The 21,102-nt window shown below is 38.8% G+C and overlaps 1 protein-coding gene across 9 annotated transcripts in view; it reads left to right on the top strand.

Moving 5' to 3' along the window:
- marchf8.S (membrane associated ring-CH-type finger 8 S homeolog) overlaps window positions 1-16,479 on the top strand; it is a 153,343-nt gene extending 136,864 nt beyond the window's left edge. For 4 of the 9 annotated variants that reach the window (XM_018227543.2, XM_018227545.2, XM_018227546.2 and 1 more), the window contains 5 exons: window positions 9,478-9,557; window positions 9,828-10,655; window positions 13,009-13,189; window positions 13,921-14,068; window positions 15,423-16,479. In XM_018227543.2, the coding sequence (XP_018083032.1) occupies window positions 9,478-9,557; window positions 9,828-10,655; window positions 13,009-13,189; window positions 13,921-14,068; window positions 15,423-15,727 (1,542 nt within the window). In that variant the 3' untranslated portion in view covers window positions 15,728-16,479. Of the gene's footprint in view, window positions 1-591; window positions 715-9,477; window positions 9,558-9,827; window positions 10,656-13,008; window positions 13,190-13,920; window positions 14,069-15,422 lie in introns of all 9 variants that reach the window. The other 5 variants (XM_041571087.1, XM_041571088.1, XM_041571089.1 and 2 more) reach the window with 2 other exon arrangements.
- Window positions 16,480-21,102: the final 4,623 nt, after the last annotated feature.

The following is a 21,102-nucleotide window of genomic DNA, read 5'->3' as shown; positions in this document are numbered from 1 at the left end:
AAAGATCTGTTTTTCCAAAGATGCCACAGTAGCTCCCCATCTTCTTTTCTGCTGATTCACTGCACATGCTCTGTGCTGCTGTCATTTACTGAGCTTAGGGACCCACTCACAATATACAGTACACATAGAATAGAAATGCCACAATATAAGGCTGATTAGTAATTAATACAGATAATTACTACATGGCAGCACAGAAACCAGTGCAATTAGCATCAGAATTTAATAATCAGCCTTGTAGCATCAGCTTATATTACAGACAACCCTCATTTTCTGCTTGATAATTTGTGACGACCCCTAGGGGTAAATTTATCAAAGAGTGAAGTTCCGCCACTAGAGTGAAATTCCGCAGCTCTCAATTCATTTCTATGGGATTTTGAAAGGCGTATTTATCAATGGGTGAAAGTGAAAGTTCACCCTTTGATAAATATGCCTATAAAAATCCCATAGAAATGAATGGAGAGTGGCGGAATTTCACTGTGACAAGTTTGAACTCCTGGATCATTGCTGCTATTAAGAAGCTGAAATTTTAGGCTGGTGCAATAAATTCAGTATATAAAATGTGGCATTTTTTTTATCCATGTTCATTTTTAGGGTTTAGTTCTCCTTTAAAGGGCTTCTTTGCCTTCGGAAAATGAGTTCTTTCAACACAAGCAACCCCTTTTCACTGCTTTCAGACTTTGTTCTTTTTATAAAATGGACATTTTAAATATTGAGGTATGTGTTCCCTTTATTGTTTTGAAGTGGTTCCAGCATTGCAACTAATATATCAACACCTACATTTACTCTGTAACAGATTTAAATTAGAGTAATTTACGTATGAAATGGCAACGGTTTAGAGAGTTGGTGATTAGGCATGCTAAGCTGATTCTAATAAAACAGAGGGGGAAAAAAGATCATATTTTTAAGAAAAACAGCATTGTTGGAATGCAATAAGACGAGTTACCCCTTTGATCGTGGTGTTTTACTAACGGTCTGCTTTGCAGTGGCGGAACTACCGGGGGAGCAGGGGGTGCGAGCGGGCCAGTGCCCGCACCCCCTCAGGGCCCCCCGGCAGTCTGTGCGCCACTAACAAATGCGGCCGTACGGAGGGGGCGGGGCCCGGCTGCGCGTCACGCACCAGGGCCCGCCCCCCTCTAGGATTGCTACTGCTGTTTTTTGTCTCATTTTATTAAACAGTAAGGAAAACCCTGACATAAACTATACTAAGAATCAAGTGATCATTGCCTAGCTTTCAGTCTTAGATCAGCTCCATATAAACTAAATGCCAAGGCTCAGAATGTAATAATACTAGTGACTTGCCCTGCCAGCTTCTTGTGCCCCCTCATTCCCTGATGAGGTCACTAGCATGTACAGGAAAGTTATTGTGTTGCTTGCCAATGTTCCCTTGATGCAGCGTGTTAGATGAGGCTTGTGGGAAGAACAGACCAGTCCTATGCAATGATTGCTTGCTTTGTATAAGACTTTACTAGTCATTTAAATATAATGGTCCTGTTGTGAAAGTTTCACAATGCAATCTCTTACAGTACACAGCAGTTTACTAAAGGGCACTGTTACTGCACCAGTGCCTGTAAAACAGTGTAAATCCAGTCAGCAGTTCTACATAGATCATATGCTGTGTACTCATCCTTTATTGCGGCAATCCCTAAGCAGTGGCTTATGAGCAACATGTTGCTTACCGACCCCTTGGATGTTGTTCCCAGTGGCCTCAAAGAAGTTTCCTCATTTAGCTACCCACTGCGAAGGTTTCATACAACTCAATACTGCTTCACTAAAAATGTTTGTTCAGAAAACACCCCAGTACCCAGTCTTTTCATTACTGGGAAATGAAAGACATACCACTGTTACCGTTTTTGTTGAAATTGGAGTCAATTATTATGCAGGCTGAGAGGGGTTCCCAAACTTTTTCATGTAACTGTATTCTCTTAGCCTTCTGATACAGACTCAGGGGTAGAACTTAAAGGGATACTGTCATGGGAAAACATGTTTTTTTTCAAAACACATCAGTTAATAGTGCTGCTCCAGCAGAATTCTGCACTGAAATCAACTGATTTTGTTATATTCAATTTTGAAATCTGACATGGGGCTAGACATATTGTCATTTTCCAGCTGCCCCCAGTTATGTGACTTGTGCTCTGATAAACTTCAATCACTCTTTACTGCTGTACTGCAAGTTAAGGTGGCCATAGACGCAAAGATCCGCTTGTTTGGCGACGTTGCCAAACGAGCGGATCTTTCCCCGATATGCCATTAACGAGCATGGCTATATCGGGGGTAATCTGATTGTTCGGCCGTATGGCCGAACAATCCGATTACGATGTGCAATGGGCTCCGGCGGAATCGGTCAAAATCAAACCCGACCGATTGACCAAACGACCGATCTCCGCCGGACGAAAGCTGTCGGCACTCTCCACACACTATCCGAAAATCGTACGAATCCTCGATTGGTACGATAGGATCTGTGTGTCTATGGCCAGCTTTAGAGTGATAAACCCCACCCCCCCAGCAGCCTAACAGCAGAACAATGTGAAGGTAACCAGATAGCAGCTCCCTAGCACAAGATAACAGCTCCCTGTCGATCTAAGAACAGCACTCAATAGTAAAAGCCAAGTCCCACTGTGACTGATTCAGTTACATTAAGTAGGAGAAATAACAGTATGCCAGAAAGTAGTTTGATTATAAAGTGCTGGCACAAGTCACATGACTGGGGCAGCTTGGAAACTGACAATATGTCTAGCTCCATGTCAGATTTCAAATTTGAATGTAAAAAAATCTGTTTGCTCTTTTGAGAAATGGATTTCAGTGCAGAATTCAGCTGGAGCAGCACTATAAACTGATGCCTTTTGAAAAAAACATGTTTTCCCATGACAGTATCCCTTTAAGAATGTAAGTTTGACTTGGGTCATGTAAATATACGCAGAATGTTACCCACAGAATACGACTGGGTCGGCAATTACTGTGTCTATATGGTGTAGCTATATGCAAGCAATTATGAACTTCAGCTCCTTCTGTTTGATTGTGATGGGTGTTTATTTCCCGTCATTCACTGAAATAACAAAGATCCCACACCTGCAGTCTATTAGCTGATCAGATCAGAGATTCAATATCTATACTTTTTTCTTTTGTACTACTCTATCATTGACAACTTTACAATGTTTCCTAGAAAGAATACATCAATGCCTTTCTTCGCTGCTTTCAAATTTCTAAAAAGCCCTTTTTGTATTGCTCGGTTATTGATCAGGAGGACCCCCTTGAAATTTGAACATAAAGCCAATTGTCCACTTGTTGATGGAAGTATTATGGTTTGAATAACAGTCACAGGTATCTAGAATTGATTTCTTTTTCAATAAATTATGGACACAATGTTCTTGCAGACAACAAAAGAGCAGCACGATGTGCTGTAATGTAATCCAAAAACTGTGTCTTGACATTTAAGAAAATGAGAACATTCGATATTGGTCAATGCGGCAGAAAATTGGCAGTGAGTAAATCCTGAAGGCTACCTAAGCCATCAAAAAGAAAATACAGTCTGCTCGCGCCTTCAATAAAATCAGATGCTGCCATGACAACCCATTAATATACAGGCCTGACTCACTTCTCGTTCTCGATTTGCTTGTCTTCTAACTTTAGAAGCAACTGTGAATTTCTGTCTCTGTTTGAGGGTTGAGACAGAGTCAAGTAAACATGCTCATTTACTGAGATGTTTAAATTGCTTGCCAAACACTAAGAGCTAAGTAACGCTGGCCATAGACGCGCAGATTTTAGCCTTGTATCCGACAAACGATCGTATGTCACCATCTTCCGACCTGACACTAACCGTTCAGATTAAATAAAGTAGTAAAAGAACAAATCAAACCGTGTTCTGGCCGTGACAGCAATCGTACGAAAGTTATGTCCGACAAATACTAATGACAGTCACTCATTGATATCATCAGATAGGCAATACATGCAGAGAAATTATCATTAGCCCACAGAAATCTTCGAACCTGTCCAATTGGTCATTTTACGAAAAATGATGATCCACACACGGTCTGAAAATCCTATGAAACATTGATTTGTATGACTTTATCTTTGTGTCTATGGCTAGCTTAAAGGGATACAGTCATGGGGAAAAAAATTTTTTTCAAAATGAATCAGTTAATAGTGCTGTTCCAGCAGAATTCTGCACTGAAATCCATTTATCAAAAGCGCAAACAGATTGTTTTTATATTCAATTTTGAAATCTGACATGGGGCTAGACATTTTGTCAATTTCCCAGCTGCCCCAAGTCATGTGACTTGTGCTCTGATAAACTTCAATCACTCTTTACTGCTGTACTGCAAGTTGGAGTGATATCACCCCCTCCCTTTTCCCCCCCAGCAGCCAAATAAAAAAACAATGGGAAAGTAACCAGATAACAGCTCCCTAACACAAGATAACAGCTGCCTTGTAGATCTAAGAACAACACTCAATAGTAAAAACCCATGTCCCACTGAGACACATTCAGTTACATTGAGAAGGAAAAGCATTTCTCTCCTAAAGTGCAGGCACAAGTCACATGACCAGGGGCAGCTGGGAAACTGACAAAATGTCTAGCCCCATGTCAAATTTCAAGATTTAATATAAAAAAATCTGTTTGCTCTTTTGAGAAATGGATTTCAGTGCAGAATTCTGCTGGAGTAGCACTATTAACTGTTTTGAAAAAAACATGTTTTCCGATGACAGGATCCCTTTAAGAAATGATCTATAGGACTGAGAGCTGAAGCACTGGTTGCGCAGCTTGGAAAAAAAGAACCCAGATGGGATCCGTTATTCTGAAACCTGTTATCCAGAAAGCTCCAAATTACTGAACGGCCATCTACTATAGACTCAATTATTTCCAAATAATCCACATTTTTCAAAAGGATTTCCTTTTTCTCTGTAATAATAAAACAGAACCTTGTACTTGATCCCAACTAAGATATAATTAATCCTTATTAGAAGCAAAACCAGCCTATTTGGTTTATATAATGTTTAAATAATTTTTTAGTAGACTTAAGGAATGAAAATACAAATTATGCAAAGATCTGTTATCCGGAAAACCCCAGGTCCTGAACATTATTGGTAACAGGTCCTATACCTGTATATAAAAAATAGAATAAAGGATTTATATTAAAATAAGGTATATTTTCCCTTTAACAAAGAATTGTAGAGAGTTTACAATTACATTGGATTGTAGGTATGATATCATATAATTTATGAAACTTGTAAATTATGTATGAAAATTTGTATTAACACTAACCCATGTGGTAAATAAATGATAATGACAGATCTTGTGATAGTATGAATATAAAGTAAAATCTGCTAAATATGCAAGTGTGAATAGGGTCTTATATACCAAGTTCAATCTTGAATTCTGTCATAATTTTTATGGTCTAGTTTTTATTTATAAATTAGACTGTTTACACTGCAAATACTTCACTCTACCATGTAAAATGTCATTCCTGAACCAACAAATATGTATTTTGTTAGTTGTAATATTGGTGTGTAGGCGCCATCTCAGGTCATTTTGCCTGGTCATGTGCTTACAGAAAGAGCCAGTGCTGCACTATGGAACTGCTTTCTGATAGGTTGTTGTTGCTCCTACTCATTGTAACTGAATGTGTCAGAGTAGGACATGGATTTTTACTATTGAGTGCTGTTCTTAGATCTGCCAGGGAACTGTAATCTGGTAACCTTCCCATTGTTCTTCTGATGGGCTGCTGGGTGGGAAGGTAGGGGATGATATCAATCCAACTTGCAGTACAGCAGTAAAGGGTGACTGAAGTTTATCAGAGCACAAGTCACATGACTGGTGCACCTGGAAACGGACGATATGTCTAGCCCCATGTCAGATTTCAAAATTAAATAATAAAAAATGTGTTTGTTCTTTTGAGAAACGGATTTCAGTCAGGCCCGGATTTAGGGAAAGGCCCCCTAGGCCCGGGCCTAGGGAGGCAAGATGTTAGGGGCGGCAAGATGTTAGGGGCGGCAGTAACCCACAGTAATTGTAAAACGGTTACGGACCGCTGGTCAATCCCATTTCCAAAACCGAACCACCCACCCCAGGCCCCCACATTGCTGTGCCTGTGCGCCTGTCCTGTAGCTGGGCCTAGGGGGGCAAGGAGGGTAAATACGGCCCTGATTTCAGTGCAGAATTTTGCTGGAGCAGCAGTATCCGCGATCCGACCGCCCGTAAAGCCACCATTAGGATACGATCGTAGGGGCCACGATCAGATCAGCCTGATATTGCCCACCTCAAGGTGGGCATATCGTGGAGAGATCCGCTCGTTTGGCGACATCACGAGCGGATCTCTCCGTGTATGGCCACCTTATGTCTGTTTGTCAGAAGCCTTTTCAGGGTTTCAGTGTTGTCAACCAGTGACTTCCCATCCACTTTTGAGCATGACCTCCCCACAGAACTGAATGTGCCATGCTCCTTTCCAGAAGATAGGATCATATCAAGGAGTTAACGTTGCCTACATAGTCTAAGCTAATACTCAGAATGAATATAGGTCTTACTTGATATTGGTATTGGTTATTAAAGTATTAACATTACATATTGTCTAGTTATTCAAACAGGAAGATTGAACATCAATAGCTAATCTTTTTATTGGGTATAGATGTCCATATTAGTCTATATTATGGACATTTTTTGACCATTTTTAAGCTCCGTGGGTAGAGGTCAAAAGTCTCAAACTCATTTCCCGATGGCTTAAACGGCATTGCTTTTCACTTATAAAATACAACTATCTGCATTTCTGTTTCCAAGCAACGGAATATATAGTACCTTAAATTGCTTGACGTGTGTGGGTATGATGCCTGGCTATGTAGTTGTGCTAAACTACTAATTCCTAGCATGCCTTGGGTCAGGTGAACTGACAATCATATCTGTTCTCACAATGTGCAGAAAACCCTGTAATAAAATGATTATTATACATTCTTATCCTTTGGCCTTTAATTGTTGCGTTTGGCTGGTGTGTGGCATTGCACTGTAGCATATAGGAATTGCTTCATTAAAACTAGAGTTGATATGACAGTGTGTAATATACTCAGCATAAGGCAATGTCCAGTGCTAATGGTATTCTAGTGGGACAGACATTGTCAGGTGTGAACAGATTCTTTTTATTATAATTATTGCTATTGTGCAGCCACTAGTTCCATGTTTACATTTTATTGCTTAGTTAACCCTTTCAATCTCCTTTTGCATGAAGCTCTGGACTAATATTTTCCATTTGGTGCAGTGTCAGGTGTTGTTGACTGATGAATCTGAGCTTTCATGTGCATAGCCGTCGAGGCAGCATCTGCTAGGAGCTTGGTTAGCACATTTGTGACTTATCTGCTCTGCTGCGCTGTTTCTTTTCTTTCTTCTTGTTCAGGCCACAGCAGTTTATTGTGCATTCAGGCAGCACAAAATTAGACTCTCCTCCTATTTGTGACATTCCACTTAATCATCATCATTTTTTTATATAGCGCCTACAAATAGGGCAGCTAGGGAGTGCCCTGCATAGTCGTGCTACGCCTCCAAGCCAGTAGCAGAAGTGAATGTCAGTGTGAAGTGTAACCTTCTCCTTATCGATCTGCTTCTCCTGCTGCTGCTAACTCTGCACTTCCATGTACTATTTCTATTTCTAGGTGCAACTGTCACCTAATATTAATCATTTACTGGGAGCTTGGCGTTTTCACTTGAGAATCTCTTGAGAACCTGTAGGACCTGTGGTTTGGGAAATCAGGTGTCCAAGTTAAAAATGGAATCTCCACCCACAACTGTTTTTGCATAATGAAAGAAAATTACATTCTAAGCTACGTCCAATATTCATTTAATTATTTTGAAGTTATTTGTAAGTATAATTTTAGTTGAAATTATGTATCCATTTCTGTTCAATGTAGGGATAGAATTTAGCAAAACAAACATACTCCACACCCACTAACATGAAGTATCAGCAGATGGTTACTTGAGGGTCCGTAAAAATCCACCTCCAAACTATAATACATGCCCCGACTGTCAGGCACAATGGTCAAAATTAGCCAAACTGCTGATAATATGGGATTGTATGTTCAATTTATGATATTTAGTGGAAATAAAGCTATAATATAAAACAATTTACAAAAAGGGGGGTTGTGGGAGCACTCAAAAGGCTAAGTTAAAATATATTTAAGTACAATGGAAGTGCTACTGATTTGGCCAATTAATCTATGCACATTTCCTGGTCTCCTGTCTCATAAGTAATTCAGTATATATGCAAGTGCATGTGTTTATAAAAACAGGGGTTTTTAGTTACAAATTTATGATCATAAAGTTGATAAGCCACCATACCACGTCAAGGTAAACCCCATGCGGTGGTCCCTAACTTGTTTACCTCTGGCCATAGTATAAAAAGGCTTGTACCTCTCTGCATAGTACCATTACTTGTAATCAGTGTCTCCTGAACGTTGGTTTCAGTCTGAGGGCTAGATCCTCCCCTGTCACTGGCTTTTGCGGCTTTTAATAAAGAGAGAGAGATTGCCCAAACCAACGACTATTTTTTAAAAACATAGGACCACCATTTGTTTAAAGGGGTGGGTATGGGGTGCTACAAACTGCATGAAGCTTAGCCTGCAGCTTCTGGCTACAATACAATTTACAAAAAGGGGGGTTGTAGGAGCACTCAAAAGGGGTTTTTAGTTACAAAGTTATGATCATAAAGTTGAAAAGCCACCATACCACTTCAAGGTAAGCCCCATACGGTGGTCCCTAACTTGTTTACGGTCATAGTATAAAAAGGCTTGTACCTCTGTACCAAGGTTCAGGAGACACAGATTACAGGTAATGCTACAATGCAGAGAGCTACAAGACTTTTTATACTATAACCGGAGGTCATAAGGGCTTTTTAATATGAGAAGAGTGTAACCACTGACATGTTAGGGTTTTACTATGTATACAAACTACAGAGTTGCCAGATGCATTTTGCTGCAGCAATTTAACTAAGGGGCCCATTTAGCTCGAGTGAAGGAATAGAATAAAAAAAACATCGAATTTCGAATGTTTTTTTTGGCTACTTCGACCATCGAATTGGCTACTTTGACCTTCGGCTACAACTTCGAACTAAAAATCGTTTGAATATTCGACCATTCGATAGTCGAAGTACTGTCTCTTTAAAAAAAACTTCGACCCCCTACTTCGAGACCTAAAACCTACCGAGGTGCAATGTTAGCCTATGGGGAAGGTCCCCATAGGCTTTCTAAGGTTTTTTTGGTCGTAGAAAAATCGATTGATCGATTGATTAAAATCGTTCGAATCGTTCGATTTTTCGTTCGATCAAACTAATTGCAGTAAATCCTACGACTTCGATATTCGAAGTCGAAGGTTTTACATTCGGCAGTCGAATATCGAGGGTTAATTAACCCTCGATATTCAACCCTATGTAAATCTGCCCCTAAGTGTACCTTTTATTGGTCAAAAAGAAGCTTCAAAAAATTCTGATGCATTCGTTTATTTTGCAGGCTGGAAGCCCGACTTCAGTTTCTGCTCCCAGCAGTTTTCCTCGGACATCGGTGACTCCATCCAGCCAAGATATTTGCAGGTATCTATATATATATATATATTAATGTTCTTTAATTTATTCGTAAAACACAACCAAACACATATATTGAAATTAGGTCTGTGCTGCTCACCTTGCTCCAAGGAGAAGGCCAAAATCTGAAAAAAAACAAGAATTCTTTGAATTCCATTCTCTTGTGTTCTTCTTCACCATATTGTCTTTGTATTGTTTGGTTTCATGTATATACTTCAACCACTGTTCTCTTTTCATCCTTTTTTATTTTCTATGCTTTTTTCACTGTTCTGCATGCAGTTCCAGTCCTCTATTTTCTGAATGTTGTCATCAAAGTCCAGTTCAGTCTGCTGTTGTCTTGAAAATCCCACACTGCCAGAATTCTAGGACACCAGAGGTCACTGTGACCATAGTTTGTCAAGATGGTTTCTCAAAGGACAGTTCTTCCTCCCAGGGTTGCAGCAGCATCCCCAAGTCTTCAAAGGCCACGAGGGCCATTCCTTTTTCAAAATCATTGAACGATGTGGACAAAAAGGCACAGAAAATATGGGGGAAAGGTGACTATGTTGAACGGACTAGTTCAGATGGAATATTACTTCCAGAGGAAGAACGTTACTTTGGGAAGAACATGTTTCTGTTTCAAGAAAATAGAACTAAACCTTTAAATCCAATTGTTCGGAACAACTTTGATATTCACAGGCAGTCTGTTTCTTCTAATGCATTAAGTGCTTCTGCAATTACCAGGAGTCCTGGATCCATATGTGTACCTGTTATGGATGAGAAAGCAGATAGTGATTCCTCAAAAAGCAAAACTTTGCTCCACTATATATTTTCTTTCTCTCCAACCTCAAGTGTCCATACAATATACAAGTCTCAGGAAATCAATGGCTATTCTAAAAGTCTTCATGCAGGCACATATTCTAGTTTGCTTTTGGGAAGCACTGATTTTTGTTCGGATGATATGGGGGATGATGAAGTATTTGAGGACAATGGTTCATTAAAAGAAGACTCTCAAGAACAAAGAGCTCCATTGTGTTCAGTTGAGGACAGTGATCTTGACTGCCCATCTCCCATTTCAAAAAAAATGCCCCCACCCTCCCCTATTTCATCATCTGGGGACATATGCAGGTTGGTTTCATATAAAAACCACCCTCTTATCAGAGATTTAGTCCCATGTACTATTAATCCAGAAAACGCATACAAATACATTTGTTGGATAGACTTTTATGAGCAATCACCAGATGATCACAACACAGGAGGGTATGCCATGTTGTTGGCCAGTGATTGCTTACACAGTCATCTGCCGTCATATAGTATACAAAATTTGATTGACCAGGCACTATGATTGCTTTGTGATATGAAAATGTACTAAATAATAAATTAAATAAATATACATAGAAATAAATATGTCAGTGATAGCCATTTGCATGTTAATAAGCATCAAATGTTTAGTTCTTCTCAGCTATGAGTCTGACTGTTGCTATCTGATTTTGGTGGTACCTGGGACTTTATCTCTAAGGTTTTTTTTTTTTTTTTTACGAAGGTTTGCTGTTTTCATTATCTCTCTCTTGCTGTTTCCCAGATATCTGAAATGCATGATCTGAATATCGTTAAGTACCAAGGAGATTCACAAAAATTTAACAAAAATGGCTGATATAAAAGCAAATTATCCTTGGCTTTTCAGGAAAAAGTTAATATAGAGAGTCCAACAGAATAAAAGGAAATGCTCTACTAAACCAGTTGCTCTTTGTAGTGATGGGTGCAGACTGCTTACTCCACTGCAAGGGTGACCATGTGATCCGAAAAATTCATGCTGCAGCACTCCAATGTTTATTTGTGCCAAAAAACAGGCAATATTAATAAACCTAATAAACCAGGCAAGGTAATATATAGAGACAAATTTATACATTTTTGAGTTTTTCTTACTAGTTCTTTATTTTTGAGCACTAGTTTATTTAAGGAAAAACTCATACAAATTGTATATGTTCATTTAAACACACCAGTTTAATTCAGGATTTATTTTCCACAAGTTCATTTGTGGAATTATTATTTTCCCTGAAAGTCACATTTCAGCCAGGCATATATTAGACAATTTATTCATTTAAACATTTATTCACTTAAGCATGTTTTTTTCAGACCAAGGGAAAAATCGCAGTTAAACTCGTTTTTTTTTATGTTAGTGATTATTTTACGAAATTGCTAACATAATTGGTAATATAATAACAAAATACCCAAATCGGATAAATTCAAAATTCAGAAATGTAAATCAATGTAATCTTGTGGAGTGATACAGGCAGGGAGGTAGGGTACACTAAGGGGCCTCTTGAAAATCTCCTCTAAATTTTTTTCATTCAAGTTTTCTGAATTCATATTTTTTTAGATTCATGCGTCAATAGTGATGGGCGAATTTATTTGCCAGGCGCGAATTCGCTGTGAATTTGCTTGTTTTGTCGCTGGTGAATAAATTCGAGAAAATCAGCCTGCGCCGGCGTCAAAATCGCCGTTTTGCTAATCTTTCTGCAAATCCAAAGGACGTTTATAAATTGGTACAAAGACAGATATTCAGATTAACTCTCTGCGGAGCCTCATGGTAGCTACATTTAGTTTATGCATTCTGCATATGTATGTATTATTTTTATTAATGTCTGTCTGTGTTAGAAGGATTTATGTCTCTAGTACCCAGGGAATGCTTAATTGCTTTATATCATTTGTGTTAGATTAGTCGCATATTAGCGTGTGCTCTGCCCATTTTTATATGTCTAGCTGTAGACTATGTGGGTATAATAACATATGTGAACTGCGTTTTATCTCTCTTTATTTCTTTTATCTGTATGGAAGAAAGGAATACACTATGCACTGGTACCAGCACAAGGCACAATCAGTTCTGCCTTGTTGTGTTCCCTACCTAAAACTGACATGCCCTATTGTTTCAGCAGAATTTACAATAGAATAATTATATCCATAGAACAATGCTGTGATTATTCATTTTTATCAACACCATTCAGCTCAGTGCATAGAATTAGACATACCAATACTTTATCGGTAGAAACACTACAGTGTATGTGGACCGCAAGGAATATAAAAGCAGCGTTATACTCCCCACTAACCCCCAAAAAAACAATTAGTAACTTCATGTTATTAAGATAAACCTGGCCTTACATGTCCCAATATAATTGAACAAAATATGATGTCTATGTACCATGAATATTGATCCATCTGCCCATGCAGTGAGTCAGGGGATGAGGAACTGAAGAGGAGCCAGAGCAGCTCCTCTTTACTTTACTTCCTGCTGAACAGAACAATAGTAGGATGGCCCTACAGTGTATGGATCCTCATAAGGTGTCTGTTCCTTCAGCCCACCTGCTGATTGGTTGGATTCTGTAAAAGATACAAGACCTGAGATGAGAGCTTAAGTAGGTTTCTTAAGATCTGCTTTTAGAATTAGTATACTTGTATGACAAATCTTTTATTTTTAATTTAGGATATGTCACTGTGAAGGCGATGACGAGAGTCCGCTTATTACACCGTGCCACTGTTCTGGAAGCCTTCACTTTGTACACCAGGCTTGCCTCCAGCAGTGGATCAAGAGCTCCGATACACGATGTTGTGAACTCTGCAAGTTTGAGTTCATAATGGAAACCAAATTAAAGCCTTTACGAAAAGTGAGTTGGAAGCCAATTCAGACTACAGCTATATCTATAATACACAAAAGACATGAAGATCTTGTTAATGATATCCTTATAATACACAAAAGCTATGAATATCTTGTAAATGATATCCTTATAAACGGTGAGTTCTGATGTCATCAGTTATAAACGGTGAGTTCTGATGTCATTTATGTCACATGACTCACTGAAACGTGTGTATTATAATAAATAAAGTACCCCCAGTTACAAAATATGAGGATATTAGAAGTTACCTCGGAGTTCCATGACCTGTATAAAAACACTCGGCCTTCGGCCTCATGCTTTTATATGGTCATGGAACTCCTAGGTAACTTATAATATCCTTATATTTTACAAGAGGGGGTACTCTGTAAACGGTGACTAGTGATGTCATCAGTTATAAACGGTGAGTAGTGTTGTTATTTTTGTCACATGACTCACTAAAACTTAAATAAATAAAGTACCCCTTGTTGGAAAATATGAGGATATTAGAGTTCCATGACCTGTATAAAAGCACTCGGCCTTCGACCTCTGCCATTGACTTATATACAACCTCGGCAGGGCTGAGATGGCGGATTTTCGGATTCTGGCTTTAATAAATCTCGACAAATTTGGGTTTTCGAGTTTTGCCCCAAAATTTTTGAATTTTTATTCTAAACCACTACTAAACTTATCACTTAAGGGTGTACTTGTAAACTAATATACATTTATTTAAAAACTCTTTATAGTGGGAGAAACTGCAAATGACAGCCAGCGAAAGAAGGAAGATAATGTGTTCTGTAACATTCCATGTCATCGCTATCACATGCGTCGTTTGGTCCCTGTATGTCCTTATAGATCGGACGGCAGAGGAAATCAAGATGGGCCAAAATAATGGTAAGCGCCTGCTGCTGCACAGAACTGATTTAAATGTAATGAACAGATGCAGAGCCAGACACTGTGTAATATATATTTGCATATGTTTGGTGGGGTGTAAAATATTGGAATGTAGAGGAGGTGTAAGCCAAAAAAAGCTGTGTTGATTGTCACCATTTTTACACTCTGCTATACACTATATTTCTTTGGCAGATTAATTTGTTCTTTAGACGTGAATAGATTACACTAGGTCTGGAGTGGTGTAAAATAATGGATTCATTTATAGCGTTCATAAAATATATTACCTTTATAAATTTACCAATAGCTCTTTGTAATGGTCCCTTTTTGTGACTGCCAAAGATGTTAAGTCACATTGCACTTTAGTCAGTCTGATTTTATAAAAAGGAAGGATATGAAGTCTGTGGAATGGAAGAGCAATTGTGAATGCTGTCATGAACGTGTCAGGTAATGTAGCTGTAGGACCCAGCATTTTAAATCCAGAATGAGATGCAGACAGAGGATGCAAGCCAGGCCTGTACTTTCTGCCTACAATAGGGGGTTTTCTCAGTGCCAGAACTAGGAGTAGGCAGAAGAGGCACCTTCCTAGGGTGCAACAATATATATTGTGCAGGTACCTGTTAAAGGGTCTTCTGCCTACCCCTAGTCTGTGCTTCCTTCCCTCTCTTCTCCTCTGGGCGGGGAGCATGGTGGCCAGCCAGGTTGCCTAGGGTGCCCTAATCGGATTGGTCCAGTAATGCGTTTTCTCTCTAATGAAAACATGGCTGCCTGATGCAGGGAGTCTTATATTCATGGGGACAGTTGCAGGTCTCAATTTAGAAGCACGGAGACCTGCAGCAGTGGTGTAACTAGACCTTACTTGACCCACAGCTAATTCACTTTAGGGCTCCAAAACATTCATGAGTTGACTTATACTACAATATATATTGAAATTGCTCATTAATTGGAGCCTTACTGCTCCTCTACGTTCTTTGGTCCCCCCCCTACAGCCACAGTGTTGGCTTCCTCTGAAGCTATGCCCCTAACCTTCGGCAATTCAATCGAAGTGGAAAGGCAGTGTGCAAAAAAATGTCAGGTGTCCCTTTATTTGCCCACTGCCTTCCACTTTGTAAATGACCCCTACTGTTGGTTATCTTGGGTGTTGTCTAGAGATATATACATTTCCTAAAACAATTTAGCTGGTTCTCCAGGCCACCATATTCCCGTGTGTAAACTAATTTCATAATATATGTAAATATGATAAAAAGATACTACTTTTTAACTAAAAAGTATGTATGGATGTATACAGTTTACATCTAATTCATACATTATAAAATGCATGTCATTCTTACAAATGCTCTTATTTATGTTTTTACAGGTATTCTGGAATGGCCATTTTGGACTAAGTTGGTGGTTGTTGCCATTGGCTTCACAGGAGGACTTTTATTCATGTACGTGCAATGCAAAGTGTATGTCCAGTTATGGAAAAGACTTAAGGCCTACAACAGAGTAATTTATGTACAAAACTGCCCAGAGACTTGTAAAAAGAAAATTTTCGAAAAAAGCATAATCATTGAGCCAAATCTGGAGAGCAAAGAAGCTCTTGGAATTCACCACTCTGATACAAACTCTTCTTACTACACGGAACCTGAGGATTGTGGGGCAGCGATCCTTCAGGTTTGAAGATTCCATCTACATTCTTTTCTGGAAACATTGGTTTACCGACTGCAGGCAGCAGTAGATTTAATGACGTCCTCACATTTTTGAAAAAAAAATGTTGGCTCCTCAGTCCATGGTTATGTATTCCATCCAGCCGTTTAGACCAGTGGTCGTCACAGTTTTATACCTCTTTCCAATGAACAAAAAAGACACCGAATTTTCAGGACCACAACGAGAAGCAAGCAGGATGTGGATATCAGTCGGAAAACTCTGTATGGCCTGTCACCTTACAGTTTAGTGAATGAGGCTCACATATTAGTGTCGAATAGTGCGGAATACTGGCATGTCCACTGCTCTTACTTCCAGCACCACCAATTCTGGCTTTGGGTTTAGGAGCCTGTTTCTATACCAGTCACCAGAGCATTAAGCACTTTTTAAATATGTTTTGTATCCGTGAATTGGAAGATTGTTTCGTTACAACACAGAGATGCGTTCTGTGTCCTTTCTAGTTTAATTGACGTGGAACCTCTTGCCTTACATGCTGTATATAAAATGTTTTTCTTCACAACTCTTTTCATTTTAAACTTAAACAAAAAAAACAATTTCTGCCTTGTTGTTTCAGGAAAAAATGGCACTGTAAGTAGTCGGCAATTTTTCTACCACCTGTGTTGAACACTTTTTTTTTTTTTTACTGAAAAGAAAAAAAAATGCACAAATTGGTAGACCTTGAATTTATGGTGTAATATTGAATAAAACATAGAACTTTTCCAATGTTATTGTTGTAGAACATAAATGAAAATAAATGGGAGGATCCCCCAGAAGGGACAAAAACAGGAAACAGGAAGTGCTTGTGAAAGCACCGGCAGAACTGGATAGAATGGCACTGATTTCTTATCGGCTAAAGGATTCTACAAAATAATGTGCAAAATATGGAAATTAGTTTTATATTTTCAAATGAGCTGTTCTTGAGAAAAGAGTCTTTGCCACCTGCATAGGATGCCCTCTATCCCAGCTTCTGTTGGCACCTTTTCCAAAAAAAAAAAAAAAATTACCGGCCAATTACCGATGTAAAGGGAAGGGCCGTAATGCAAAAAGGGGTGGGGCCACATGGCGGGATGGCCAGAAGGTGAAGAAAAGGTAAGTTTGAAGCTGAGGGCTAAGGGTTTTTGTTAAGGATTTTACAAATTTACTGGCAACTACATTGTAATACTGGCCCCCTTAGCAGGTGTTTTACAAGATAGGCCGGGTGGCAACCCTAATCCCAGAGAAATCCCAGGGAAATGTGCAGTTTTGGCACAGGGTTCTGGGCTCTGAGAGGCTGCTTCTTCACTTCCTTTGGAGAGATATCTTCCATATGTAATTAATCCTGGATCCTGGCTATAAGAAGACTATTTTCTCAATAACATCTCACTTTTAAAAAATTAAAGTAAGTGCACAGGACAGCACTTTTTAAATATTTATTACTTTTTTTAAGTCTTTAGTTCATGAGCTAATTTAAATAGAAAAGCTGTGTACATACTGTGATGCTTGTTTATTAAATGTCGGAATATTGTGGTTTTAGAGGTTTTGAAACCACGACTACACTCACAAACTCTAAAACCATCATTGTCATTGAATTTATTAAGAGATTCGGATATAATAAGTACGAACGAAAAAACGATTCCTAACGGGAAAAAAAACTAAACCTGAAAAAAAAGTACAAATTGATTTCAAAGCAGTCCAATCAGATCGGCAACACTCCCATTGACTTCTATAAGACCTTGACAACTTTTACTTGCCGTATTGCAGTCGAAGTTTCTGTGGTTTTTACACTTTCACAATTTGATTGTTAGTACTTGGGCCCCTATACAGTATATATATTTTTTAAACGCATATGTACATGATTCTACATTTGTAGCAGGGTTAAATAGTGCACACCCAGATTAAGTAGGAGAGTGACAGGTAAACCGGAAGCAACCATTTTGGTGGCTCCAATATAATAGCAATAATTAATAAGTTAATGGGGACTGCACACACACACACACAAAAAAAGAAAAAGGTACAAAAGTACATAATAAGTACATGTATTATGTAGTTTGTTTTTGTAGTATGTGCAGTCCCTTTTAACTTATTAATACCTTATTATACATGAAATGAAAGCATATTAGCGCAAATTCCCAACCCCCTCTTTCGGTTCAGCGTGTCAAGAAACCCCTCTTTTACCTTGTACCATTGTGAAGTGATGGTTTCTGGGACTTGAAATGCCTCTGCTTTCTAGAGAATCTGCAAGCCACCCACTATGGAAAGAATTTCAAGGGAGGGGTTAAAGGACCTGTGAGCCTAAAGGGGTGGGGAAATGGTCCCTGCAGTCACAAATCATGGCTTCCTTTCAGTCTGTGGAATTAGGTATGTCTGTGTAAAACAAAATATTAGGGATTAATATTAGGGATGCACCGAATCCACTATTTTGGATTTGGCCGAACCCCAGAATCCTTCGCAAAAGATTCGTCCAAATACTGAAAACATTTTTTAATTCCTTGGTTTGTGACAAAAAGTCACGCGATTTCCCTCCTCACCCCTAATTTGCATATGCAAATTAGGATTCGGTTCAGCCAGGCAGAAGGATTTGCCCGCGTCCGAAATCTGCTGAAAAAGGCTGAATCCCGAACCGAATCCTGGATTCGGTGCATCCCAACAAAATATATTTATATTTGGCAGCTCAAATAGTATGTATGTATGTATATTTTTATTTGTAAAGCGCTCCTTGAGGGCAAAGCACTGTACAACAAAACAATAAATTAGTAGTAACAAACAAGGGGTCATTGGAATAAAAAGTAACAATAAGTGCATTATTAGAATACAATTCACAAAAATATAAAATATAATTACAATGCAGATTAAGTGCTCAGTGTCAAGGAAACAAAAGGCTAGAGAACCCTACCCCGTAGGGCTTACAGTCTAAATGGGAGGGTAACATACAGACACAATTCAGAGGGGTATTAAGGTGCTGTGGGTTACAGTTTGTTACACTGTTCTATAAGTGCCAGTTCAGATGTTATCCAGGTGCTTCCAGAGGTAGTCTTTGAGTTTTGTTTTGAAAACATTGAGGGAGGATTCTCTCCTGAGAGATTCAGGAATGGCATTCCAAATATAAGGAGTAGCAAGAGAGAAGGGTTTGATACGGGAAACAGCAGTAGTAGTGGGGGGTACAACCAAGCGGTTGCTCTGAGAGGAGCGGAGGTTTCGGGCAGGAACATATAGAGAGACAAGAGATGAGATGTAGTTAGGTGCAGAGGAATGAAGGGCTTTGAAGGTTATGAGGAGGTGTTTATAAGTTATTCTTTGTTTTATGGGAAGCCATGATAAGGACTTCAGCAGCGGAGGGGCCTGTACCCTTTTGGATGAGAGGGGGATAATTCTTGCAGCAGTGTTTAATACAGTAAACAGCAGTGTTTAATACAGTAAAAATAGTTTACTAGTTAATCATTTATGCACCTGCATAAGCCCAACTAAATGAGCTCATGTCAAAAATCAATTGTATAGAATACATTTATGGCAAGGAACAGAGCTGGCACTGCATTTATCCTGCTGTGTGTTCAGGGGGAATTATCCATGGAATTGCACCTGCCACTCATTCTATGGGAAATATGCATGGAACCAAAATCGCATTTAATTCAATGTCATGAGTTCTGGGGTTATCATGAAAGTAGCACTGCATTCATATTACCATGTGTTTAGGGGTATTATTTATGGAAGTGGCAGGACATTTTTCCTGCAAGGTGTTCTGGGCAGTATTTTACATAAAATTGCCAGCTCATTTATCCTGCCTTGTGTTATGCTTGGGATATTATTAAAGTATTTTTGTAGAAATGCCTTCCCAAACACAAAAATCATCCACAGCCTATGTGCACGGATCACAATGTATTATCAGACATTTAGAGGCCTCTTAATTAAGGGTTGAATTTGTGTGGTTGTAGAAGTTTTTGAAACCATGATTAAACTGTTTCTCTAAAACTATGAATGCTAGGAAAGTTATGAGAAGATCTGAAAAAATGCAAACGAAAAAAAACACTGAAGGATGTCCTGCAAAATACGAATACCTGTAAAAAGTACTAGAGAAAAATATCTGAAAAAGAGCTATGGTTTTATTTGGAGAAGTTTTGTATTAGGGTTTTTGGTTGTTTTTACACTTAATAAATCTCAAAGTTTTAGAGTTTTAGAGAAATGTTTAAAATAAAACATTGGTTTCATCAAAATATAAAGGGGAATTTACTTGCAAAGTGCAATTTTGGAAACAAATCTCAATTTATTACCCATATTGCAACATTTCCCCTGAATTCCATTGTTATAACTGCCATGCAGTGATGTATGCCTGATGTGTCAAAACTACATTGTGTGTAGTGTGGTAGCAAATTAGATGCAAGTTGCTGACACTTATAGGGGGTTATTTACTAAACTTCGAATGTAAAAATCGCGAAAAATTTGTGATTTTTTTTTTAAAATAAAATTGGACTTTTAAAAAATCACGAATTTTTCGGAATTTATTAAACCCTGAGGAAGGAAAAGTCAGAATCAGAAAATCTGGCATTTCAGACCTGTCGAGGTTGCATATAATGTCCCTGGTTGAGCTGTGTTCACAATCCTTAGCCGGCTTTTACTTGTATCCCTTCAAGTCCAAATCCAAATTTCTAAAATGAAAGCCAGCTAGGCTAAGGCTATGAGCTATAAGGTTGCATATAAGTCAATAGGAGAAGTCCTAATGATTTTTTGATGTGCGTTGGTTTCGTGCGGGGCAAAAATCTTAGTTTTCTGGTGAAAAATCCCAAAAAAATCGTGAAAATCGGAAGAAAAATAAAAAAAAATTGTGAAAATCAGTTTTTTCCCCCGCAAAATATTTTTTGGGAAAATGTAAAAATAAATCATCGTAAAAAAAATTCAAGCGGTTTGATCGGAGGTTGTAGCAGACAATATTGAGATAAATTTTGACTTTGATAAATAACCCCCTTAGAGTCTGCGCTGGATCGCTCAGTTAAAATGACATTTGCGTGTGATTCTTATTGAACCTGCACACATAGCACTGTAATTGCTGGCACATTCATGAAAGTCATAGCTCAAGGGCTGCACAGCGCCAGTAGACGCACTTACACATGACTTAGCAGATGACAGGATGGATACAATGGGATTTTGCAGTTTTTCAATTAAAAAGAAACTATATGGAAGCGCAAGGAATATGCTCGGATGCCGTATAAGCAGTGTTGGACTAGGATGCCAGGGGCCCACCAGAAAGCCTTAGACATTGGGCCCACCAGAAAACCTAAGATGGTGAGACCACCAGACAGTGGACCTTTCCAAACTAGTATTCCTCCTCTATGCACTCAACCTCTCTGCTCTCCTAGTCTTTTCTACTTGCATACAATATT

Source organism: Xenopus laevis, chromosome 7S (genome assembly GCF_017654675.1).
Source record: "Xenopus laevis strain J_2021 chromosome 7S, Xenopus_laevis_v10.1, whole genome shotgun sequence".
Classification (NCBI taxonomy): Eukaryota; Metazoa; Chordata; class Amphibia; order Anura; family Pipidae; genus Xenopus; species Xenopus laevis.
Note: the sequence above shows the minus strand (reverse complement) of the source record. Positions and strands in the feature narration are given on the sequence as shown.